The sequence below is a fragment of the Rhodamnia argentea genome, chromosome 1, assembly GCF_020921035.1.
Source record: "Rhodamnia argentea isolate NSW1041297 chromosome 1, ASM2092103v1, whole genome shotgun sequence".
NCBI classification, from domain to species: Eukaryota; Viridiplantae; Streptophyta; class Magnoliopsida; order Myrtales; family Myrtaceae; genus Rhodamnia; species Rhodamnia argentea.
Window position 1 is genome coordinate 4,803,891 of NC_063150.1, and position 27,055 is coordinate 4,830,945.

At 41.0% G+C, this 27,055-nt stretch overlaps 1 protein-coding gene and 2 long non-coding RNA genes across 6 annotated transcripts in view; 1 reads left to right on the forward strand and 2 right to left on the reverse strand.

Moving 5' to 3' along the window:
- LOC115757243 overlaps positions 1 to 24,661 on the reverse strand; it is a 35,481-nt gene extending 10,820 nt beyond the window's left edge. Inside the window, exons 1-3 of one of the 4 annotated variants that reach the window (XR_007199310.1) lie at positions 24,383 to 24,661; positions 22,853 to 23,258; positions 19,653 to 20,196 (exon numbers count right to left, since the gene is read on the reverse strand). This is a non-coding gene — a long non-coding RNA (uncharacterized LOC115757243). The remainder of the gene's footprint in view (positions 1 to 19,652; positions 20,197 to 22,852; positions 23,259 to 24,382) is intronic. The other 3 variants (XR_007199311.1, XR_007199309.1, XR_004017300.2) reach the window with 3 other exon arrangements.
- LOC125316018 lies at positions 874 to 13,792 on the reverse strand. The gene is made up of 3 exons (XR_007199318.1): positions 13,593 to 13,792; positions 9,700 to 9,705; positions 874 to 885 (listed from the first exon to the last, which is right to left on the reverse strand). It is a non-coding gene; the product is annotated as an uncharacterized LOC125316018 (long non-coding RNA).
- Positions 7,013 to 8,828, forward strand: LOC115757241 (UDP-glycosyltransferase 74F2-like). Its single transcript, XM_030697387.2, has 2 exons — positions 7,013 to 7,694; positions 7,907 to 8,828. The coding sequence occupies exons 1-2, from the start codon at positions 7,044 to 7,046 to the stop codon at positions 8,651 to 8,653; spliced, it is 1,398 nt and encodes a 465-aa protein (XP_030553247.2). The 5' UTR covers positions 7,013 to 7,043; the 3' UTR covers positions 8,654 to 8,828.
- Positions 24,662 to 27,055: the final 2,394 nt, after the last annotated feature.

Here is a 27,055-nt window from a genome sequence, read left to right on the forward strand (position 1 = left end):
TTATGAGATAAGACTTTCCCCTACACTTATAAACCGACAATTAAATTTTTTTACAATCGATATGGCATAATCTCAATAATCTTCTCTCACGTAACGTCCCTGATTGGTGCCGCAAGAACTCCTATTTCTAACTCTCGAAGAAGAGCGAAGTGAGCCAATGGAGCGTTCAAGCAAACTCCACCGACCACATGTACTAGTCCTCCCTTTGTCCGCCCCAGGCCACAAAACCCATTTTCCATTCTGCAAGTCGTCTCGCCTCCAAAGGCCTCAAAGCCACCGTCACCCTCCCCATCCACCTCGCCAAATCCATGCACGACGACACGTCGCTGTTCATCGACCTCAGAAACAATCTCCGACAGCCACGACATTCGCGGTTTCACGAAGCCGAGTCCATCAAGCCTACCAGATGGACCTTCGGATGAGCTTATCCAATAAGCCTGGCCGCTCGGGCCAATTGTTCGATGCGGTCATCTAAAGCGGGTTTCTCCCGTGGGCGCTCAATGTGGCCAAGCAGTGCGATAAGATTGGACTGGTTTTCCTTAGGGGTAAACGGTTTCAAGATGGCCCGATTCTCACCCTAGAACCAGAAACCGGACCAGAAAGGTTGGTTCTCATTTTGTAGAACCAGAAACCGGCCCACTTGATCCTGAAACAGGTGTGGTTTCTTTCAACATATTCTCTGGCGGGGAATGGAACACTGGAACCAGACAAGGGATTGCAAAGAATGTTGTTTTTGAACTCTTGCGAGGAATGAAACACTCTTGCAGAGTGCAAGTGTATCTATGAACGTTGTTTTGGTTCTCTTCTCTAGCCTCTTGGCAATTATTAAAAAAAACCAAAAATTTCCCTGCATTCGATCGTCCTCGAGTCGAAGTCTTCCCTCAACTCTTTCAATGTTCCCTTACTAGAACGAAGTTGGCTCTGTCAACGTGTCTTTCGGTAGAAGCTTTATGAAATGGGAAATCAAAATAATATTTGGACACTAGAGTATCAATATTTGTGTACGACGCTCACTTTAGTGTCAATATTTTTTTTTTTTTGGATCACTTATGCGCCAATTTTTTTGAAAAATGGTTATTTTAGTGCCAGCTCCTGTGAGTTTCATGAGAAATATGACGTGGCTCATTGGAGCTTCCAAGTCAACCATAAAAAAAGTGAAAAATTTAAAAAAATTAAAAAACAAGCTCAAAAACTAAAAAAAAAAACTGAAAAAACTCTATGTTTAACGGTTAGGGCTTGGAAGCCCTCGCTGTCGTAACAGATGAATTTACTTTTTTTTAGTTATTTAGATATTTTTTAAATTTAATTTAATTTTTTAACAATATTTTAGCTTATTTCGTAAAAAACATTACACGCCCACGTGGATTATTTTTATTCTGTCCATACATGGAGTCTTCTCCGCACAGGCCACCACCACAAGCTCCCCGTGCAAGGCCACATCAGCCCAATGCTCCAATTCGCCAAGCGCCTCGTCTCCAAAGGTCTCAAAGCCACCCTCGTCACCGTCCTCCACCTCTCCGAATCCATGCGCAATCGACCCTTACACAGCCTCCTCCTCACATCGACATCGAGACCATCTCCGATTTTCACGGTGGAGACGGCCAGCCCCGGGGCAACTCCTCCGAGGCCCATCGGACGAGCGGATCGAGAGCCCTAGCTAAACTGATCCGTGAAATCAACCATCCGGCACGACCGGTCGTCGCAGACATCTACGACAGGTTCATGCCGTGGGCGTTCGACGTGGCCAAGCAATGTGAGAAGCTCGGGGTCTGTCTTCTTAACGCAGAGCTGTGCGGTGAACAACATACACTGCCATGTCCATCACGGGCTCCTTGAGCTTCCACTCTCGGGAGGGAGCCTCGAGGTCCCGGGATTGCCGCCACTTGAGCCATCGGAGATGCCTTCATTCCTGTATAAACTGGGATCCTACCCGGGCTCGTATGATCTGGTGATGAAACAGTTTTCGAACGTGGGCGATGCAGATCTCGTGCTCTTCAACACCTTCTACGAGCTTGAAAAAGAGGTACCAATACACAAATTTTACACTCGCCTGTTTGCTGCCGCTATGTCTGCAAAAATTAATATTCGAGTCTACGCATCACATTTGAGTTATTTCCAAAAAATTAAATGATTTGAAAAATATTTTTCAAAAAGATAATCTCTTATATCGTCAATAAAATGAATGAACGATAAAAATACTTTTCATTATCTAATTATTTCAAACAATGCATGCGATTATTTTTAGGTAAATAATTTTTAAATAGCCTATTTTTTGCAAAATCGTATGGATATAGTTTTGCCAATGCCACGCTGATCATCAGTGATCTGATAAAGAATGAGGCATCCTTCCATGCACTGGATGCATGTACCCAAATGCATGTGGGCCGTTCAATCTTGTATGATTTGCCTGCTTTCCAGTTTCTACATCGCACAGATGGATTGGAAATTTTCAGCCGTGACCCTTTTTTGGGTTTTAGGTCAAAACCGTGACTTTGAGTGGTCGTTGAAAGTTGGTAGTGGGTGTTTCAAGCTCAGCTCCTCATGTGACTATTCGTTCTCCTTTATTTTCAAGGAAAACGGCAAAAATAGTCTTTGAATTTTGATTCAATATGTGATGTCATTTCCATACTTTAATTTGTTCAATATAATCCTTCAACTTTGGCTTAATGTGCAATGAAAAAGTTGTCAAAAAAGTGCTAAGGTTATTGCACTTTTGGCAATTCAGTTCTAAACTTTTTAATTTTGCCACTTCAATCCTAAATCTATTGTATTTGTATCAATTCAGTTCTAAACTTTTTTTGTGCCAATTCGGACCTAAACTTTTTGCATTTGTACCAATTCAATCCATTCTCCCAATTTTGGCCTATCGGCACCGATGTGAATCCGACCGGCATTGATGGGGTAATTTTAATAATATTTTAATATTTTTTCCAAAAAAATTATTCTATTTTTTTATTTGTCATTTTACTGTTCATCTTGTTCCTCCTTCCTTTCCTATTATTTTACTAGTCATCTTCTTCTTATGCCTTCTTCGACGACTAGCTGGATCGAGTTGAGGGTCGGCGAAGCTTGTTCCTGCCGGCGCTGGTATTCAGAAGATGAAACCCTAGCTTCCCGTGCGATATTCTTCTGATGGATAAACACAATAAGGCATGACTCTTGAATCAGAAGATAAAAAATCCAGCCATAAACCTGCTTGAAGAAGCCTCCATCATCTAATATTTCTCTTCTGCGAGTGTCGACCCTTAGATTACAATTCAAATCTAGGCTACAAGACGCCAATATCTTGCCTTTGTATTACCCACAATGGATAGCACCCTAGAGGTACTAGATCCGGGTGAGGTCTGGGGAGGCGTAACCTCGCCGACCACTGCGAGGACTTGCCTCGCCGTTCGCTGGACGAGGTCGGCCTTGCTCGGCCATAGCGAGACAACCTTGCCTAGCGCCGGTAAGGCTCACCTCCACCAGTGGCCGGCGGGGGTGAGCTTCGCCTGAGGCCCTAGCCTCTAGTCGGTTGTCGCCGGCGACCGGCTAGAGGAAAAAGAAGGCAAAAAAATAAAGGAAGTAGAAAAAAATAAAAAAAAAAAAAAATTATTAAAAATTGGTCACGTCAGCATCGACCGGCAATCACGTTAACTTCGGCTGGTCAAAGTTGGCTGGATGGATTGAATTGGTATAAACGCAAAATATTTAAGACTTAATTGGCACAAATATAACAGTTTATGACTGAATTGACAAAATTAAAGATTTATAACTGAATTAGCAAAAATGCAATAGGTTTAGGATTTTATTAACAATTTTCCCACGTGCAATGTCATTGACGAATTTTTTATTTATCTAATGTGGTCTATGAACTTTTGGTACATGTTCATTTAGTCGTTGGATTATATGAAAATATTCAATATTATATTTGAAGTTGGATTGATGGAAGCATGTAGTCTAAGGCTAGATTGAACATTTACCAAAAGTTCAGGGGTTATATTGAACGAGAGGGAAGATGCGCGTCTATAGGCTGAAACGACAAGAGCAAGAAAAGAAAGTGTATGGACATGACGAAGCACGACGAGGGAGCCATTTTGTCGGAAGCAGAGAAAACTCTGTTTTGATGAGCAGAGTAGGCGAGAGAGAAGCACATCTTATAGGGATATGAACATTGCCTCACTCTCATGCTGCCATGCATTGAATCAATGACATTAGGTGCACGAGCTTGACTACGTACAGTGCCGTAACGTGTAGCTACCGGGGAACATGAGAAAAAAACTTCGGGGGTGAATCGACAGATGATTGAAAATTCAGCCAATGTGTCTGTCGCCTGCATGGAAGACTAGGGTCAACGGTTAGTCCAAAACTTGGAAACCAAGGTGTCATATAGCGAGAAAATATTAGGTGCTCTTAGAGCGCCACGTCATTTCTAAGACACTCTATTCAATGAACGACACGTGTTCAGCGGGGCCCATATTTCTGATTTTTTTAAAATCTGTTTTTCTCTCACATTTTTCTTTCCGTAAACACCCCACAACCCACACCTTTTTTTTTTTTTTTTTTTTTTTTTCTCTCTCTCTCAGTAGAAGATGATGAAAGATTACGAGGAAAATGAATGCGAAGATAAGCAAAAGTTTACAATGGCGACGGCCTCTCCCCTCTTAGTGTAGATCCCCTTTTTTTTTTTTTCCGAATCTGCGGCCAGCGGCAGGGAGCCGGCAGCGAGGGAGTCGGCGACGAGGGAGCCGGTGGCAGGGAGCCGCGGGCTGAGCCAGTGGATTAAAGTCGCTACAGATCTTGACCCCGCCGCCGCCCACTCGGCCTCGCCGCCGCCGCGTTTCGCCGCCCGCGATTTCGGCCTGGCCCTTGCGGCCGGTGTTGGTTGAAGATGTGAGATGAAGGCGAGGGGACTGATTAGTGTGAAGGAGGCTTTGCTCCCGGAGGGTGTCTGGGTGGCGGTGTTTCCCCGAATGCCGTCCCTGTTTTGGGACTTGGGAGAGAGAGGGGGTGGCTGGGGGGTGTTTCGGAAAGAAAATGTGGGAAAACAGATTTTTAAAAATCTGATGTGGGCTCCGTTGGCGTGTCGATCATTAAATGGGGCTGAGAGATGACGTGGCACTCCAAAGCACCCAATATTTTCTTGTCATATAGCAACAATGTGACGGTACCCTTTGAAATGTGGGCTCCGTTGGACACGTGTCGTATTAATGGGGTGAGGGGGGGCCCATTTTGTCATATAGCAACAATGTGACGGTACCTCCTCCGTGGAAGATAAGATAGAAGCTTGTATGATATTCATTTTCCAAGAAACTAAGAAGCCTCAGAGATAATTTGAGGTTATTCCCACCATTCTAGGCAAATGTATCTGGCCAAAAGTTGTCACATCGACAAACGAGTCGATTTTAAATTGTATAGATTGAGGGTTGAAATTGAAAACTTTGGTTGCTCATCTGGCCCCGCTCGTTTGCCCGGCAATTAATCGGTGTGGGACCTTTTGTTTGCGATATCAGTGGTGTTTTGATGAGGGACGCAACTTACATTATGAAATGCGTTTGGAGAAATTACTGCCTGTTAAGAGTTTTGAACAGTCTTCACTTATTGAGAGGGAGAGCAATAGAGTTTTGCACGGGGAGTTTTGAACAGTTTTGAACAGTCTTCACTTATTGATGGCCTCGCAAGCTACGGGCAAGACCGCCTTCACTCGCAATGGGCGAGGCCCGACGAGAGATTCGTGGTCCTTGCCGACCACAGGAGCAGTAGGAGCAGAAAACAAGAAAGGAAAAAAAAAATAAGGAAAGAAAATTAAAATAAAAAATATTATTAAAAATTATCTATATCAGCGTCGACGACGCCACGTCCGTAAGCTAAGGTTTAAATTCAATTGGTAAAAAAAAAAAAAAATCTAGGATTGAATTGACACAATTGCAAAAGGATTAGGACTTTTTTGGTAATTTCCTCCTCCGACTATCTTACGTGGCACTAAAGTGGATAACTTTTAATAATATTTAAATATTTTTTGAAATTTTTTCGTTTCTTTTTTTTTTTTAGAACTGTGGCCGGTGAGGTCACCATTCAACCAACTTTGGCCACGGGCGAGGGCCGCGATGCCCTTGCCCGCACCAAGCGAGGATCGTTGGCCCTCGCTTGTGGTCGATGACCTTGCCGCCACAATTATAAAAAATAACAGCATAAAAATATTGTTAACAAGTATCAACGTTAGTGCTAATTGTATCACGTAAGATGATCGGAGTTTACGTCAGCAATTTCCGTCTAAGATTGGTCGGATGAACTCAATTGATAAAATATATAAAAAAAAAGGTTTCGGACTCAATTGGCAAAATTAAAAAGTTTAAGACTGAATAGGTAGAAGTGCAATAATTTTAACACTTTTTGGACAGTTTTCCCCTTTATAGCGTGCGCACCTCAATAAATCTCTCCTTTAATTTGAGAGTCACATTCGAGATTCTTTTATTGAGATATTCACCGAATACGACCCACATGCGACCTATTCAATCAACCATGGACCTTGATTGCCTCTTGTTGAGAACACACAACAAAAGTATGATATATTGACCTAAAGAGATCATCAAGAGAGAGTTGAAGCACGAGGCCATTAACATATCCATAGACACATTTTTACTAAAAAAAACTTCAGCCGATGGACTATAAGCAAATTAGGCTGTAACTTCGTCACACGAATCTATTCTCAGCTAAACGAAAAAAAAAAATAAAGGAACAGTTCCTTTCTAGAAGCATGCCCCATATTCCTCATAAAAATATCAAATCGCCTAAGAATTTGTTTATCAATTTGTCTAGTTAACTTTTCACTGGAGGATAAGGGTACTGGGTTAAGTTTAGTTTCCATGGACGATTACTATTGTCACGATGTGACGCCACGGCAATGAATCAGCGTCTAGGGTTTGGCCTTTTCCATGAAGTCTCCATCATCAAGACTTTCATATTCCATTATATCAAAGCCATAAAGCTTTATCCATGGCGTCTGGTTCCAGTTCCACAGAGAGAGAGAGAGAGAGAGAGAGAGAGAGAGAGAGAGAGAGAGAATGGAGTCTTCAAACAAACCACACCGGGCTCATGTGCTAGTCCTCCCTTACCCCGCCCAAGGCCACATAAACCCTATGCTCCAATTCTCCAAGCGCCTCGTCGCCAAAGGCCTCAAAGCCACCCTCGCCCTCACTGTCCACCTCGCCGGGTCCATGCATGCCAACCCCTCCTCCCCCATCTGCCTCGACACCATCTCTGATGGCCACGACCTCGGCGGGTCCGCCCAGGCCGAGTCCCACGAGGCCTACCAGACTAGCCTCCGGGTCGTCGGGTCGAGGACCCTGGCCGAGTTGATCCGGAAGCTCGACCGCTCCGGCCAACGCCTCGACGCGGTCGTCTATGACGGGTTCCTCCCGTGGGCGCTCGATGTGGCCAAGCAGTGTGCTAAGCTCGGAGTCGTTTTCTTCACGCAGACCTGCGCGGTAAATGACATATATTATCATGTGCAGCGTGGGTTGCTTCCTCTTCCGCTTTCGGGACCAAGTGTCGAGGTCCCGGGGTTGCCGCCTCTTAAGCCGTCGGAGACTCCGTCATTCTTGTATAAGCTGGGGACATACCCTGCCTTTTACGATATGGTGGTGAACCAATTTACGAACGTGGATGATGCTGATTTTGTTCTCTTTGACACCTTCTATGAGCTAGAGAAAGAGGTATATACGTACAATCTTCTGTTGGTGGCAACTTACGAACGTTGGAATGAAAATTCAATCTCCCATGTAAAATCCAGATAAAATGAGTCTATAGCTTACAAAATTAAATTCCTGACTAAATTTACAGTATAAAGTTTATATATTTATATTATAATTTATAAAATCCTCAATGTTCGCAAGCTCACTCGTTTCTTTCTCTCCGGTGAAATTAGGTGGTTGACTGGATGTCCGCCAACTTGTGGCCGCTTAAGACCATCGGCCCCACCCTCCCCTCCCTCTACCTGGACAACCGCCTCCCCGACGACACCGCCTACGGCGTCAACCTCTTCACCCTGACCACCACCTCCACCGTCTCTTCCTGGCTCCGCCGCCACCCGCCCCGCTCCGTGGTCTATGTCTCCTTCGGCAGCATGGCTGGCCTTGACCCCTCCCAGTTCTCCGAGCTCGCCCACGGCCTTGCCCTTGCTGGCTGCCCCTTCCTCTGGATTGTCCGATCGTCCGAGCAGCACAAGCTCCCTCGAGATCTCATGGACTCGATCCCCTCCGAGGAAGCCCTGATCCTCCCGTGGTGCAATCAGTTGGAGGTCCTTGCGAGTGAATCAATCGGATGCTTCGTCACACACTGTGGGCTCAACTCAGTGATCGAGGCGATCTGCTTGGGGGTCCCGATGGTGGCGATGCCGCAGTGGACGGACCAGACGACAAACGCCAAGTTCGTGGAGGACGTGTGGAGGGTCGGGGTCAGGGCTAGGGCCGACGAGGCAGGGCTCGTAGGGAGGGAGGAGGTGGAGAGGCGCGTGAGGGAGGTGGTGGGAGGCGGAGAGAGGGGCAGGGAGATGGCGGAGAGCGCAAGGATGTGGATGGCAGCAGCAAAGGCAGCGATCGGGGAAGGTGGGAGCTCCGACCGGAACATCGACGAGTTTGTGAAGGAGCTAATGAGTCGTGCGTCGACAGAGTAGTAGAAGAATCAATACATAAAATTAATTCGAGCATTTACATTAAAGAAGACATGGCTTTGAGGTTGGTTAAAACTGCAATATGAGTTCAATCCTCTCTGGTTGATGGATATTGAATTTACAAGATGTGTATATGGATGAAACTTTGATTCGAATTACACTGAAAAGGAGCAAATTATGCTGATAAAAATTCACCGTAAAAGCTAGCTTATAATGCGAGATTTTTCCTCATACTTATAAACTGACTATCAAGCTTTTCCACAATCGATATAAGATAACCTTAACAATCTTCTTCTCACACGTCGAGCCCTGATTGGAGCCATAAGAACTCGTATCTCCAACTCTCGAAGAAAAGCGAAGCGAGCGAATGGAGCCTTGCACTAGTCCACCCTTTCCCTGCCGTAGGCCACATAAGCCATTTTCCATTCTTCACATCGTCTTGCCTCCAAAGGCCTCGAAGCCACCTTCACACTCCCCGTCCACCTCGCCAAATCCATGCACGACGACCCCTCGCTGTCCATCGACCTCAGAAACAATCTCCGACAGCCACGACATTCACGGTTTCACGAAGCTGAGTCCATCGAGCCTACCGGACGGACCTCCGGATGAGCTTATCCATAAGCTCGACCGCTCAATGCGGTCATCTACAACCGGTTTATCCTGTGGGCACTCAATGTGGCCAAGCATTGCTATAAGCTTGGAGTGATTTTCCTTAGGAGTAAACGATTTCAAGATGGGTTGGTTCTCACCCTAAAACTAGAAACTGGATCAAAAAGATCGGTCCTCATTTTGTAGAACTGGGAATCGACCCACATGGTGCTGGAACAGGCATGGTTTCTTTTTTATTTTTACCTACTCCCTGGCAGGGAATGGAATACTGGAACCGGAAAAGGGATCGGAAAGAATGTTGTTTTTGAACTCTTGCAGGGAATGGAAAAATCTTGCAGAGTGCAAGTGTATCTTTGAGCGTTGTTTCTATTCTCTTCCTCAGCCTTTTGGCAATTAAAAGAAAAAATTAATTGGTCCAGTCTGAGTGGTTCAATCCACACCTAGAACTAGAAACGGTATCGATTATCGCCGATTCCAAATTTTAAAGATTGAGAACCACCCATAACCGGCCGGTTAAGTCCGATTATGTCCTCTCCTGTGCTCACCCCTAGAGTTCTTCACGCAGACATGCGCGGTCAACATCATATATTACCACGTGTAACGCGACTTGCTTCTGCTTCCGCTTTCGGGAGGAAGCATCGAGGTCCTAGGTTTGCCGCCTCTCGAGCCATCGGAGACACCGTCGTACACATATAATCGAGGTTATACCCTGTCTTTTGCCGTGTGGTGATCAACCAATTCACGAGTGTGGATGATGCTGATTTTGTGTTCTTTGATACCTTCTTTGAGTTAGAGAAAGAGGTATATAGGTACAATTGTATGCTTCTGCATGTTGAAGTGTGATTCATACTCCTTATGAGCTAGAGAACGAGTTACATATATACATGTATAAGCTGGCCCATCAGAGAACTTTTATACTTGAGTCCATATTTTACTAGTAGTTTGAGTTTTGGCCCATAAATAACTACTGAGTGGCCCAAGACTATCTCTACCCCCAAGGCCTTTTTTTTTGTGCATTCTATATATAATCTCTCTTTCTTTCATTTTCTTTTTTTAAAATTTTTTATAAATGAGAGTTGTGATAGAGAGGTATGATATGCTAATTATAGTTGAATTATCTGTTAGATGTAGGTCTAATTTAGAGGTGAACCAAGATAAATATTGTGTTTTTTTTTCTCTCGCCTTTACTTTCTAATTTTTTGTGTTTGTGAGCCTAATCCTAACACAACATTCTCATCTCAGGCTACTTTAGTTAATGATTCTCGTTGTTCATTCGTGTCGAATCGGCAACCTTTTTCTTGCAGTTTTCTTGTTGTCCAACTGACATTAACATCATACCATGATTTCTTTTCTCTGTCGTGCAAAGTTTTGTAGCAAAAACACACTTCTCTTCGTTGGTGCTTCAGCATTTGGAGTCTTGTGGCCAAATCATGCTAGGATGATGGCGTGTTCATTTGCCTTAGATAAAAAGCCAATTCAAACTCCCGGCGAAGTTACATTATAAAATTGCTGATGCAAAAACGTTTTGCGTGTCCAAGTTTAGGTCATAATATTTTACTCTATGATTGGCATGAAAAGCGATGTGATCGGACCATATTTAGGAGGGAAGCATGTAGAATTTTGAATTTAATTTGCCACGCATGCGCATGCAAATACGTCACCTTGTGCAAATTTTCGTCCACGCTAGAAAAAAAAGGTCCATAAGCAAACATAGAGAATTAACACTTTTTGACTTTTTACCTAATCCTTGTATTTATAGACATAGTCAATTGTTCAATGAATTTTATAAAAATCCATACAAGTATTTTATCTTGATTTGATTAGGAAATTAATTATTTTTCCAACATGAAAATCGTTCCCTCTCACTTGTGGTCCCCCTTGTTGAAATATAATGCGGAAGCTAACCAAGATCTTGCAAATAAGTTAATGCAAAAGCACAGAAAAATAACGAGAAACGATAAAGGACACTAGAGATTTCGTGGTTCGGTCCGAATATCGGTACCTACATCCACGGGAGAGCCAAGACGAATAATCCACTATAATCGAAGAATCAGAATTACAATCGCTCAATACGCTCGTGTTTCCCACACCTTGATTATACCAAAACCCTAAGTGTTTACAAATAAAACAACTCACAAATAGATATAATAAACTCACGAAGCACAAATCATGTATTCGCGGCTCCTTCGTATGGCCGAAAAATAAGAACGTTGCAGTACGTCCTCTTTTCTTCTTTCGCGATGCAGTGCTCTGTACAGAAGGAAAACCCTCGGCTTTGTTTTGCGGCTCTTCTTTTTCTCATACAATAAGTGCAGGCTTTTAAATAAAAGCCAAACCTAGACTTTTTTTCTTTCTTTTACTTAGTGATGGGCCCACACGCTTTTCTACCAAGCTGGCGTGAAATCTCCTTGTTTTCCTTTGAAGATACTGAACATGCCTCCCAATATATGATATAATATAGGAAACTAGTGGGCCCCCTTCTTTGTATGATTAAAGAAAGAAGTCCATCATCAGAAGTCTTTTCTTCTTTGTCTTCTTGCATTTACTCAAATTACCGAAAACTCGAGTCATAATTAACAATTCTCCACCTTGGCTCGATATTTGAAGCCAAGTCAATAATGCTCATAATCCATGCTACTCTCCCAACGCCCCCACGGGCACTCACTCTCTGCAGATGCCAATAGTGCTCAAGCAAAGCTTGAGCTTCACCAAAGGAACATGCTTAGCCATCATATACGTAGGGTTCTTTGCTGTAGCTATCTTTTTCACAACAATCTTACTCTTCGCTAAGACATCTCGGATGAAGTGGTACTTGATATTGATATGTTTCATCCGCTCGTGATAAACTGGATTATATGCCAGATAAATCGCACCTTGGTTGTCACAGTGTATATCAACACTTTTCTGTTTTAACCCAAAGTCCATGAGCAAACCTTGTAACCATATCGCCTCTTTCGCTACAAAGGTTAGTGCATGTACTCCGCCTCAGCCGACGACAAGGCCACATGGTCCCGTAAGGACGCATTCTAACTAATCGCACCACATGCAAGCGTAAACAAGTATCCCGCTAAATACCCGCACTCATCCAAGTCACCCGCATGATCAGAATCCACATACCGTATGGTCTCACCGCTATTATCGTCCCTTCGATATACTATACCAATGTTTGTTGTCCCCTTCAAATATCTTAGGATATATTTCATGACTTCCCAATGAGTTTTATTTGGACGCTTCATATAACAACTAATTACATCGACGACTTGTGAAATATCGGGCCTAGTGCATACCATAACATATATAATACTACCCACGGTACTAGAATAAGGAACACGAGACATATGCTCCTCCTCCTCCTCGCTCTGCGGTGATAACTTAATTGAAAGTTTAAAATGCTTCGCTAATGGAGTACTCACGGATTTCGCCGATCGCAAATTAAAACGTGCGACAATCTTTTCAATATATTTCTTTTAAGACAGACATAATAATCCTACAATCCTGTCACCCAAAATCTCCATACCCAATATTTTCTTTGTTGCACCTAAATCTTTCATCTCAAGCTCAAGACTCAACCGCTTCTTCAACACATCAATATCGGACATATTTTTCTTTGCTATCAACATATCATCAACGTATAATAGCAAATATATTAAAGACCCGTCCTCCAATCTCCTAAAATAAACACAACTGTCAATTTGACTTTTCGAATAGTTCTGACTAGGCATGAAAGCATCAAACCGCTTATACCACTGTCTAGGAGACTGTTTCAACCCATATAAAGATTTCTTTGATAAGCAAACATGATCTTCCTTACCCGGAATAGCAAATCCCTTTGGTCGCTTTATGTAAATCTGCTCCTCCAACTCACCGTGAAGAAACGTCGTTTTCACATCAAGTCGCTCTAACTCGAGATCTTATGCAGCAACTATGGCAAGTAAAACACGAATAGAAGGATACTTTACCATAGGAGAAAACACCTCATTGTAGTCAATGTCCTCCCGTTGGGTATACCATTTTGCAACAAGTCTCGCCTTATATCTCGCCGCCTCGACACCAAGAATGCCCTCTTTCCGTTTGTAGACCCATTTACTTCCGACAATTTTCTGGCTCTTGGGTACTTTAACTAGCTCCCATGTCTAATTTCGATAAAGTGATTCCATCTCTTCACTCATAGCCCCTAACCACTGTGACGACTCGGAACTAGCCATCGCTTCCGAGTAAGACGAAGGCTCATATATCTCCACCTCGTCACCTATAGTCAAAGCATAAACAAAATCTGTATAAGCATAACGTATTGGTGGTTTAATTTGCCTTCTCTGTCTGTCTGCGACTATACTACGCCGCGGCCGTATTGGTTGTTCACTATCACCGACTTCAGAAGCTGCGACCTCATCTGCAGTTTGAACATCTATTACCTCTGAGGTCTCTAGAGTCTCCACCTGAAGCTCCACCTCACTACCGACACCATGATATGTCTGCTCTGCTAGTTGTGTCTCAAAACTCCTCTGTCGAAGCATTGTAGTTTCGTCGAAGATCACATCTCTACCGATTAGAAATCCGGGTGATTTGGGATCGATGCACCACAACCGGTAGCCTTTCACCCCATGTGCATTACCTAGAAATATGCACTTCTTCGACCTTAGCTCAAGCTTACCATCACTAGCATGAACATACATACGACATCCAAATATTTGTAATCCGGAATAATCAATAGGTTTCCCCGACCATATTTCCTCCGGAGTCTTCCACTTGATAGTAGATGATGGAGATCGATTAATCGGGTAACATGCCATGTTCACTGCTTTGGCCCAAAATTCTTTACCTATTCCAACATGCGAAAGCATGCTCCGAGCTCGCTCAAGTAAAGTTATGTTCTTCCGTTTTGCCACGCCATTCTGTTGTGGTGTCCTAAGTATTGTGTGGTGTCTCACAACCCCTTCTCTCTCACAGAACTCGGTAAAATCTTTACCACGTAATTCCATGTCGTTATCGGTTCTTAGGCACTTGACTTGTTTATCTAATCGCTTCTCAATCAATGCTTTAAATTTCTTGAACCAATCAAACACATTAGACTTATGCTTCGTAAAGTACACCCATACCTTCCCGAAATAGTCATCGATAAATGTCAGCATATAACGGGCACCTCCTTTTGAAGGAACCGGAGATAGGCCCCGGACATCCGAATGAATATAGTCTACCGATTGCTTGGTCGAATGAATACCAGTAACAAACTTAATCCCGCGCCGCTTCCCAAAGATGCAGTGTTCACATAAATCTAATTTATTTGTCTTCTGACCTTTTAACAACCCCCTATCACTTAGCATCGTCATACATGCCTCACTCATGTGCCCTAAACGCATATGCCATAAACGAGTTAAATCAGAATTTGACTCACTTGATGAAACTACAGCGGCTCCCGTCACGGTCTCTCCCAATAGATGATAGAGAGAACTCACTTTCTTCCCTTTTATCACTGTTATGGCACTTCGAGAGATCTTCAGCACTCCACCTTCAACGGTGTACTTACACTCGATATCATCGAATGTCCCCGGAGAACTAAGGTTCTTCTTGAGCTCCAGTACATGTCTCACATCTATCAATGTGTGCACTACACCATCATGCATCCGAATCCGAACTATCCCTATCCCCACAACCTTGAAGGCTGCATTATTTCCCAATAAAACTCTACCATCATCTGCAGTGCGGTAAGTAGTAAACCGGTTCCTATGAGGCGTCATATGATAAGAACATTTTGAATCTAGCACCCATTCGTCTCCCGACGAACCTATAGTCACACATAAGATAGCCTCTGCATCACTAGTGCTCTCTTCGGTAATGTTCGCCACACTTGTTGTGGCTTTCTGCTTATCACCTCTGTTTCTCAACTTGGGACAATCTCTCCTAATGTGCCCCTCTTCGTAACACTCAAAGCTTTTCACGCGTCTCTTGGACTTTCTATGACGTAACTTAGATATGCTTTTACCTCTGCAGCTACTGGACCCTCGTTGTTGCTTTCTACCCCGAATCACTAGTTCTCGTGCTACATCCTGTGCTAGATTGTCATCTCGCAACTTTCTCTGTCACTCTTTAGAAAATAAGGCGGACTTTACATCTTCCGAGGTAATCGTAATACGCCCCTGCAATAGTGAATTAGTAAAATGCTCCCATGACTCTGGTAGGGAAGCTAACAACATCATGCCCCGCTCTTCATTATCAAGTGTCTTACCGACGTTCTTCAAATTCATCATAAGTTTATTAAATTCATTTAGATGGGTTCTGATAAACGTACTTTCAATATATCCGAACCGGAACATCCTCTTCAACATGTATAAGCGATTGTTCAAACCCTTCGTTATATAGAGTGCTTGAAGTTTTGCCCACAATGTTGCGGTATCATTCTCCTCGCCTACCTCTATTAACACTTCATCCGATAAATTCAACAGGATTAAACTTCTAGCTTTCCTCATTACCACATCATTTTCAGCATCTGTCATCGTTTGGGGTAACTCGGCCTTACCCTCCAACACTTCTGCTAAGTCTTGAGTTGTCAATAACGTCTCCATCTTGAGGCTCCATAACCCAAAGTTGTTCATCTTGTTAAACTTCTCAATTTTAGTTTTTACTCCGGACATAATTGCAATTACAGAATATCCAGATAATAATAAAACAAGCAAAAAGCCCCAAATCACAATCCGTAATAACCGAACCTTGTACTCTGATACCAATTGTTGAAATATAACGCATAAGTTAACCAAGATCTTGCAAATAAGTTAATGCAAAAGCACAGAAAAATAACGAAGAACGATAAAGGGCACCGGAGATTACGTGATTGGTCCGAATATCGGTACCTACATCCACTGGAGAGCAAGTCTGAATAATCCATTATAATCGAAGAATTGGAATTATAATCGCTCAATACGCTCGTGTTTTTCGCACTTAGATTATAATCAAACCCTAAGTATTTACAAATAAAACAACTCACAAGTGGATATAATAAACTCACGAAGCACAAATCATATATTCGCGGCTCCTTCGTACGGCCGAAAAATTAGAACGTCACAGTGCGTCCTCTTTTCTTCTTTCGCAATGCAGTGCTCTGTACAGAAGGAAAACCCTCGGCTTTGTTGTGCGGCTCTTCTTTTTCTCGTACAATAAGTGCAGGCTTTTAAATAAAAGCCAAACCTAGACTTTTTTTTCTTTCTTTTATTTAGTGCTGGGCCCACACGCTTTTCTACCAAGCTGGCGTGAAATCTCCTTGTTTTCCTTTGAAGATACTGACCATGCCTCCCAATAAATGATATAATATAGGAAACTAGTGGGCCCCCTTCTTTGTACGATTAAAGAAAGAAGTCCATCATCAGAATTCTTCTCTTCTTTGTCTTCTTGCATTTACTCAAATTACCGAAAACTCGAGTCATAATTAACACACCCACACCACCACACCCCCCAAATCAAAATGAAATTAGGACGGAGGAGGTGGAGAGGCGCATGAGTGGTCGGAGGAGGAGAGAGGGAGAGAGATGGCAGGGAGCACGATGAGGTGGATGGCGGCGGCGAAGGCGGCGATAGGGGAACACGGCATCTCCGATTAGAACATTGATGAGTTCATGGAGAGGCGCGTGAGTCGTGCATCACTAGAGTAATAGAAGAATCAACACATAGAATTAATTTGCCCATTTACTTTCAAGATGTGTGTTAAAATTGAAATATGAGTTCTGTGCCCCACTTGTTAGTTCACGTATCGAATATCCGAATGGAACTGAATTGAGCTACATGTAAAATTTTCGGACTCGATCTGGCTTGATGCCTAATTTCAAGCGGTGGTCAAGATAGAGCTATCCACATCGAGTCGTGCCAATACAATGCCAAACTTCAAACTCTATTCTCTCTGTAAAAAAAAGAGAAAGAAAAATTGGAATCCGATGAGGCTCGCAAGTCTACCCCACATAAGATAATTGAGTAGCTCGAGTGCAAGCCTAACTTGAAATTAGGCGAGCCAATGTCGAGCCATCATCAAGTCGAGCCCGAACTTCTCGCGAGCCACTAAAGACCTAACTGCAAGTGAAAACTTCGGACCCACGTTAATCAAACTTCTATAGATTAATTAATCTAATTAGAGAGTATTTTGTTGTCATATGAGACCCTTTTTGTCTGAAGCTTTGAATGGCGACTATATATGCAGACAATTAAGGATTCAAACCTTTTGACCTTTTGGAGGCAAGACTTATGCAATAAACATTCGACCGGTTAAAATAAGTGCAGCAAAGAAATCAAATCACAGTTTAGCTAAATCAAGCAATTGTCGTCGTTTGCTTCAGCATTTGAAACTTCTCCTTCATTTAAAAATGCTGAACGCCTAGAAATTTTCAAAGGCAAAAGGACATCCGGAGTATTAATATTTGTGTACGAGCCTCACTTTGATGCAAATATATATATTTTTTTGGGATCACCTAAGTGTCGAATTAGAAACAAAACGATCACTTAAGTGCCTACCGCGAGAAATTCGGACCAACTAATTACATGTCATTTATTTTTAATTTTTTAACGTTACGTGGTATTTTTTTTTTAAAATCAAGCCACGTGGACTTTTAAACTTAAAAATAAGTTAAATTTTGCATAAATTGAAATTAAACAGAAAATAACCTTAAAAAAAAAGAGAAGAAGTTGCAGCAGCGAGGGATGCTGCTGCAACTTTTTTTTTTTTTTTACTTTTGAGGTTATTTTCAGTTTTTGATTTATTTTTAATTTTTAAATATTACGTTAATTTTTTTTTATTGATTTTAATTTTTTTTTTTTGCTAACTAGGATCCTCCGGTGAGCCACATAAGATTCCGGCAAAGCTCACTAGAGTTGGCAAAATAACCGTTTTTCAAGAAATTGACACTTAAATGATCTAAAAAATATATTGGCATCAAAGTGAACGCCGTACATAAATATTGACACTTTAGGTGTCATTTTTGCCAATTTTCAAAGATGCTTTTATTTCTACTTTTTGTATTATAGGAACTCCTGCCTGAGTTTTCCTTATTCCACTACTTATGTTAGAGGGAAATGCTAAGTGTACTAAGATATCTTACAACTTTACTAAGTCATGTGACGAGTTTTAGTTGGGTTTTTTTTTTTTTTGGAAAAAAGGGAGACTTTTCTATTGAATCGTTTACTTCTTTGAATACCCAGTAGAAATAGAAAATTGTTGCATCATTCAGTAATTTTTAGGCTATGAATCATCGAATTAAAGGGTGCAAAGTGGATAGCCATTGATGCAGAACTACCTGGGCTTGCTGCTCCATCGTGCCATTTTTTCTCGAATAATGAATCACCTCTTCTGGCCACATGCAAGCGAGAAAGAACAAAAGAAAAGGACAAGGGAGTAGACATTGAGATAGCGACGGAGGTGAAAACCAGAGGAGACGCCGGCGGTAGTGGCATGAGGCATGCGACGGAGGCGGTGCGATGTCCGACGATGGTGGCTGCGTGTGTCGGCGTACATGGTGGTGGGGAGGACCGTGACTAGTGCAAGGCTGAGAAGATAGAGGGCAGGATAGAAAGAATTGGAGGAGAGAGCTGGTCATGTTGCGATTGGCGTATGCCGCAACCCTCCCCGAAAATCTACGTGTCAATAGTGTCTAGATGGACACGCAACGAAAATTTATTAGCAGATTGGGTGGAGAACACACATGGTGACTGGACCCAACCACCCTTACTCGAGAAATTATGGAATGAACTTAGTTTTATTTATGAATGATGTGATAGATAGAATCGATTAAAGTGTAAAATCTATATGCTGTTTTATTTTGTTACATGTGATTAGCTAGTGATCTAGTGGACTATAAGATCCATGTGGTTAATTTCGTAACAATAAGACATCGGAATTTATGGTTTTCATTGTATCAAGTCATATATGTGGCGGATTGGTTCAAACACAAATACCCAGCGAACTTCAAAGACCAAAGATGCGATCCATAAAACTTGCAATCCTTTCGCCCTAAGTTATGCCAAGACCAAAGTGGCCATGGCAGCAATCGGCGAAGGCGGGAGCTCCGATCAGAACATCGATGAGTTGGTGCAGAAGCTCGCAAGCCGTGCTTTGGTAGAATCATAGAAGAATCGCTAGATAAAAATGGTACGAGCATTTACGTACAAAAGACTCTGACGTGGGTCAAAATTGAAGCATGAAGTTAGATATTGCAATCCCGGTGCGGCGAATACATATCGAAGGATTTCATCAACCACCAGAGGCAATCCAGAAACAGTATCAATACAATTAGAATTATCATCATCTCCGCTATTACCGGGGCTGATATCTTGCCGGAGCACGAGCGTGCATCTTGGAATGGGAAAGCAGTCAGCCATTAACAAGAACCACCAGAAGCGCATTAACCCTGTAATTTGTGACCTGCCTATAGGTGCTTTCCGAGACCTTTTTCGAACACTTCCCTCAATGAAAAGCAATCGATAAGCTAAAGAGTGAACAGGAGAACATTGATACGACATTGCAAACACAGTTGAATCATTTGTCAGTAGATGAGGACGATAACCAACATCATAAATTGAACCAGTTTGACATCGGATGGACCGACTGGTACGATCGGAGAGAGTACTGATGCATATTGTAAACCTCACATGGAATGGGATATTATCCAGATGAACCATGGGCCTTAGACTAGAGACAGCAAGATTAGCAACCAACACACATTGGCAAAAAATAATTGGATGGATCAATAGGGTGAACTAGCAACAGCTGCCAACATCAGGCTATGAAATTGATTGAAACAGAACAAATTTATCTCACTACCATACATGTGATATTATAAACTGCTGTGGCATATGCATATAGCTCCATACTGGCATCACCCAGAAAACGCCATGTACAGATGTGAATATGAACTAAATTTATATAAGCAGTCAGAGTCGAAAGCACAAAACCTTCACCAATAGCCCTAAAACAATCAAAATCACATCAAACTTCGATTTAATGGAATCTGGATAGAGTGAAGCTGAAACAAAAGATAGAACTAGAAATAGGGTTCCTTCCCTTCAATTAAGACAAGGGAATAAAACAAACTATGACAATCCTCATTGTGAAACTAACATCATCGAGAAGAAGCTAAGATTCTAAATCTGGTAGATGTAAGCGGGAAAGAAGGAAGAACAAAGGAATGTGGAAGAGAGGGGTCTAAAAGGAAAACTAAGTTAGAGGAAATAGAAATAGTCATCAAACAGAACAATTAAAAGACATTAACCATCAATATAGCTTGATTACATCGATTGTCTCTAAAGTATAAACCTAATTCAACAATGTAATCATTTCTCAGCAAAATACTAGGTGTTTAAGTACCTCACATTGCTAGAATACAATCAAACAGCAAGCCTTATATACACTAGTCTCCCCCCGCAAAACAACTTCGGCTTTTGGATTGAATTTTCTAATAATGAATTAGAGCCAGGTTCCCTTCTAATTTTGTTTCCAGTGAGTGGCTCCCCATTCATTAATTCCAAGTGTCGTTCTCAATCAGGGTCGCATGTCAGAGGAGATGTTTAACATCCTACATCGCCTAAATGTGGAGATTCAATACCCTTTATATACATAGTCTTTTCCACTTAAGAGTTCACACCTTTTTGTTAGACTATGTAAAGCAGGTATGAAGACACAATTTTAGCCATGCTACTGATGTTAACAAGAATGAATTGAAACTATGTGATCCTCGTGAAGATTTTCTAGCTACTAATGTCACATCTCAACCAGTAAAAGTGCAATCCTAGCACTCGGCACATAATTCACTACTTCTGCTTATTAGACCTCAAAGACAGCAAATAATAGCAAAATACGATAAAAAGGCCTGAAGTCAAGCACAGCAAACATCATCATGTGTATCATTTAGAATATGAAGACAATTCTACTTGACTTGGATTGTTGTAAATCCTAGGGCTTTACCAGAAATTACCAAAGAAAAGACAGTCTCTATGTTTGTAAGCGATAGGGACCAGATGTTTGTTGCAATAAGAAAGAACATAAAAGATAAAGCATTCAATCTTTGCAATGAGAAATGTGCCAAATCAACTAATTAAGGTCACTGAAACCACCATATGATGGACGCAGAAGAATAACAAGTGCCTCTTACCATAATGAACATGGCGCTGAAAGGGAAAATTCTCACAAGGGCTAACAGACACATAACTTCAACAAAAGATCCTTCTGGCTAACTCATCACTTAATCCACCAATAATAAGTAATGAGACCCTACACAAAGTGATCAAAAAGAATATTGCAATCCATGTGTGCAATTTAGTGTCAAGAAAAATAAGGTACTGTATAAGAACTAATGCTAAAAAAAACCCATACACCTATTTCAAAAGCAAGTGCCTTCTATCAGGTTCAAAGACATCAAGTATTGCTGAAGACATCTTCTCTGGCATCACGTTTAAGTTGTCTTGTATGAATCTATATCAACTAGAATCGATTTTAATAAGTTTCCCTATGGCAACCAAAGCCAAGGGAAACTAAAAGACAGCAGGTGCATTGTAGTGCATGTGATGGAGGAAGCAACAACACAAGATGGTTCTTCTAGCAAATCGCCTAAAAGCAGTTCCTCGATACCTTTACTCATAGCATTCAACCAGCCAGGTACTATAAGCATTAAGTACAACGGTACAATTAAGAGTCAGTTGGTAGGTAAACAACACATAAGGTGGTTAGGGTTTTATGAGTGCCACTATGCTCTGTAAAAGAGCTCTATTAATTTTCAGTAAGAATATATCCCTCTTCTATTCTCTCTCTCTCTCTCTCTCTCTCTCTCTGTGCCTGCTGCAATCCCAAAATCTCAACATGCTTCAAGCCACTTCTAATGACCAGTAGACATTCAACCCACCTAAAATGGACAATGCAACATATAGGGTTAATAAAGCATGGTCAAGATGCCTCTGTGGTGAAATGTGAGACTAGAAACCTCAGGCTAAATGATTGGGACATCAACTTCCAACATTCTTGCATCAAATTAACCGATTTCTAAACACCAGAGTAGGTCCTACCTCATAATCCATCGATTTTACTAACAAAGTGGCTGTAGCTTACGTAGTAACTTCACATCAAGTCCAACAGGCACCACTGAAACACCCTTCTTAAAGGTGGTATAGACCTATGATATTCGCTTAAATCTAGTCATTGATGTCCTTTCAAATCCTTGGGAACTAATTTATGTCTCAGATCCACTACAAACAAAGGAATATGCCATTCAGAAACTGAAGGTATAACAATTATTATAATATAATTTCAAACTAAGTTTTGAGGTGATTACTCAAATTTTCCCTCCCCTTGATTGAAAATGTGTGAAGCTTGGCATTTATCTAAATGCATTCACAAAACATTGCCTAGATGTAAGCAAGAGAAACTTGCATGTCAGAGGGTCGAAAGAACCATAAAAAGTGTAATTGCCACTAAATGCTAATACTATATGCTGCATCAACCTTCTAAATTTACTAATATATAACTTTGAACTAAAACCTTCGTAATTGCCATTATAGTATGAAAGTTGTAATCTAGGTTTCCGTAATGCTAAGAGGATTAATTGAGATTATCCTAACAGATCACAAATGTACTTTCAAATTATATGCTGGGACTGAAGATCCCCTTTAACCGTCATCAGGATAACTCTCTTGCTGCAAATGCTCGAGAGAAGAGTTCGTCTTAGGGTATCCATCATTTGACAACGGTAGAGAGCACGCATGTACACAGTCATGGCACTAGCAAGAACACGGACAAGCGTGCTCTCTCTCGTTGTCAAGTACTGATTTCCCAAAGATTGAAGACAATCTGCATCCTACAAGGAATAAAAAAATGTGCCGGTCTAGAATCAAGTCTTCAAATAGCATTTGCATCGAATAGAAGAACAGCCGAAACCTTCAGTAGTAGAAAACTCACTCACAGAGTTACTGAATCATTAACAATTCTGGGAAAGAACCAATCTAAAAGCTCCACGGGACTTTGAAATGCAACGATTAGCACCTGAAAGGAAACAAATATTGTTTATGTATACTTGAAATGACTAGTATGTTCACAACCATCAGTAGACTCAGCACAAGTTATGCTATCCTTCATGATCTTCCCCGCTCATTTATGAAATGCAAAGACAGGGAATTCCTTGGTCTTACAAGTGATACTCAAGTAGAAACATGGCATCCAAAATCGAGAAATAAATGCTTGTGAGCAGAAATAATTTCAAGAAAGACTAATCTCATTTCATACTTGGTCCACCCTGCAATGAATAGATAAACCAATTTAAACTGAAACTCTTGTCCTCCCTCTTACGTTGGCAATCATTGGCACTGGTCAGCTTTTATTTCCGAGAATTTAGATTTATGCAAGTACTTATACAAAGTCTATTATGATCCTAGTTACTAGATGATCAGCCATTTTTTCAGTTAATGTCAAAGTTGTAAGAAACTACAACTTGAAATAGACTCTCGGTATCCTTCAGATTTTTATGCGACATAGAAAAAAAGCTCCAACACATCACATGACCGATTTCTGAATTAGCAGAAACAAAAAGCAAAACCAAAATAAAAAACAAATGCTCGGATCATGTTTAGTGATGGAGGCAAAGCATTCCAGATGTTCACATTCAAATAAGATAACATTTCCACTAAGGAATTGTCTCTCTTTTTGCCAAATCAACTGAACCTCGCAGCAAAAGGAATCATTTAGCCCACGAAGCACGAGAAATCGTTGAAGAACTTGATTCAAAATTGAAATACTGCTGCCCATGACCCAGTATCAAGACCCCGGGAAAGCTAGCACATGACAGGTTACATTTCAACAAGCCATAATTTCTCACAGAATGCGAGCAACTTTTGCACCAGATCAAGAAGCAAAGGAAGAAATGAAGGAAACGACAAAAACCGGGATTAAAAGGGCTCACGTCTTCTGCCTAACATGACTAAATACTTACCAAGACTTGCATAGGCCATCGATTTCTATAAGCATTAGTTCCAAGGAACCGTAGAAGTAAAATTGAAAAAAAAAAAAAAACTAGCTAGATCATGCGAACGCACAAAAAGAAAAAACACACACAGAGACAGATGACAAGAAAAAGAAACGAGCTTCAGCTAATTACTGCTGCAAAGAGAGACCTGAGAAAGAACCAGGCATTCCAGAGAAAACCTAGAAAGAGTCGAACCCTTCTGGGAATTTCAGCGGTCCCTCGGTTCCACAGCCTTTTAAGGCAAAGCTCAAGACAAGGTCTCAATAAAACTCCGGAAGATAAAGATGATAACTGAGAAAGCTATTTTGTCGGCAGTCACCGGGTCTTAACGACGAAAAAATCAACAGTCCTTCGCTTGATTGTACTTGGTGGCTTGATGACTTGATGTTGATGTTGATCCCACCATTTTACGACGCGCCTTTGGAAATTCTGGGAACCTTTCGCATCTCTCTCTCTCTCTCTATAGCCGACTGGTGGGTCCAGATAGGCGTCCATTGTGGAAGATCAAATGATGGTGATTTGTCCACGTACACAGTAATCTCGCCCTCGATGGGATCAAACCAAAAGGTACAGACAAACTCAATTGTTTTTTTTTTTTTCGGATCGGAACAAACTCAATTGGTTCATCGTACTGCAATTGTACCCAATTCCTGATTTCGACTCTGTCGTTGTTGGGCGATCGATCGTGTCACGTTTGTGGGGGTGGGGTGGGGGTTTTCAAATAATCATGATCATCATTGATGAGTTCACTCGTTAACCTCGTTAATGGTTAATATTATTTACGCAAATAATTCAAAAACTTTGACACAATATGATATGTGAGCTTTAAATTTATTCAACGTAATCGTTAAGCTCTACCATAATATACAATGCCGTTCATAAACTTTTAATTTATTTAATATGATCTTTAAACTTTTGGCGCATATTCAATTTAGTCCACAAACTATATTAAAATGTTCAATGTTGTCCTTGAACTTGAATTAATGAAATAACTATAATGAACATTTTTAATACATTCCAGGAACTAAATTAAACATATACCAAAAGTCTAGCTATCACATTAAACAAATTAAAAGTTTAGGGATGACATTACACGTTGGACTAAACTTTAGAAATCATATTGAATAAATTTAAAGTTTATGTACAATGTTACACATTATTCCAAATTTCAGGGGCTATTTGTGTCATTTACCCTTTATTTTAGCCCAAAGCATCTAGGTATAATCCATAACTGAGATGACTTGTATAAAAAGAATATTTAGATCTATATTGAATTTGAAAGTACAAATTGGGTCTTTATAAGGTTTTTGCCTTGTTACTTCGTTGACATGTGTGAACCCTCGTCCAAGATGTCGATTATTGTCCTTCTTGTAAGGTGTATTTTTCTCACCCTTTCCATGTATCTTGCTTCCGATTTGGATTTCTCATTCTTCCATAGGCTTGCCTCATTCAGTATCACTGTTTTTAATTGGTTTTAATGGTGTAATTAGCATGGCAATAATGAGACATTCTAGCCTTGTTCTCTTATCTTAGTTGTCCTTACAATGCAATTACCAACTTCATCCTTATGCTCTCTATGAGGAAATTTGCAATTCTCCTCTCATTCTATTTTTCCAGTTGCGAATTTTATTAGTAACTCATTATGTTATAGTAGACGTGGTCAGTACTCGCGAACACATGAAAACTAGTTGATTATAATCCACTAACATTTGCATTAATTATTAAAATAAAAGAAGAAATATTTAAATATCAGTATTTATTAATGAACTTGTCACATTAAATTTACACAACTTATTAACTATGACATAATTCAATTTAATAGTGTGCTTATGATAATATAATTAATTACATATTCAAAAGTTATCTTCGTTTTTGGATAAATTTTTACTTTACTTGAATTTTGCAGCCGAAACATTTTGATTTTTCTTTAATCCGATACACCTAAAAAAATTCACAATATACAAAAATTGGCGTGCATATTCCTATATAAATTGCCCGTATTTTTTTTTTTCTAATTTGGATAATATTGTATATTTTGGTAGGAAAGAAGTTGCGTTTTGCTTTTGAAAAAACTTAAACAAAGAAACTCTGTTGATCCCAATTTTACTTGCTCTGCGGAACTCATTCAAATTAATTAAATCCCTACATAAAATCTGATCCCCACAGAAACTATGCCGACGTTGGTGGAGGTGAGATTTTGTGGGACTACTACTAACTGTTTTAAAAGTTTAAACTGTTAAATAAAAGCGCGGTTTAATAGTTATATATTCTAATACTTTTTCTCCCGCTTAGTCTATTTTTTTTGGTACTAAGCGGGTAAATTTTAATTTGGGGAGAGGGGGGAAATATGGGTCTGGAAAAATTTGAACTTAGAACCTCCCGCTCTAATACCAGGGCTCAACGTACAATTTAATGTGGGACATTGTGTGTATTTGAAAGTTTCTCCTATGAATGGTGTCGTGAAACTTTTTTGTGGCAAGTTGAGTCCAATGTTATTTATGAACTCGCTTTTCCACGAACCTTATCCCGCGTTCGAAAAATATTTCATGCCTCCTCGTTGGAAAAATATATTCCTAAAATTTGGAAAATGTATTGGTTTTTCCACGAACCTAATGGATCGAAGAGCAGGGAAAGCGGTCAATATTCTTCTCTTTAATCTTCATTTTTGTGGCTGACCGAGTCATGGGTAGACAAGTTGAGGAAAGATTTTTGTCCTGTGTCAGCAAGATTAGTCAATGAGTCACATTATTTTCCATATTGAGGTCTTTGGGTTGAATGTTCATCCCTCGTGTGGGAAATTCGTGTCCAAGATGATGATAAG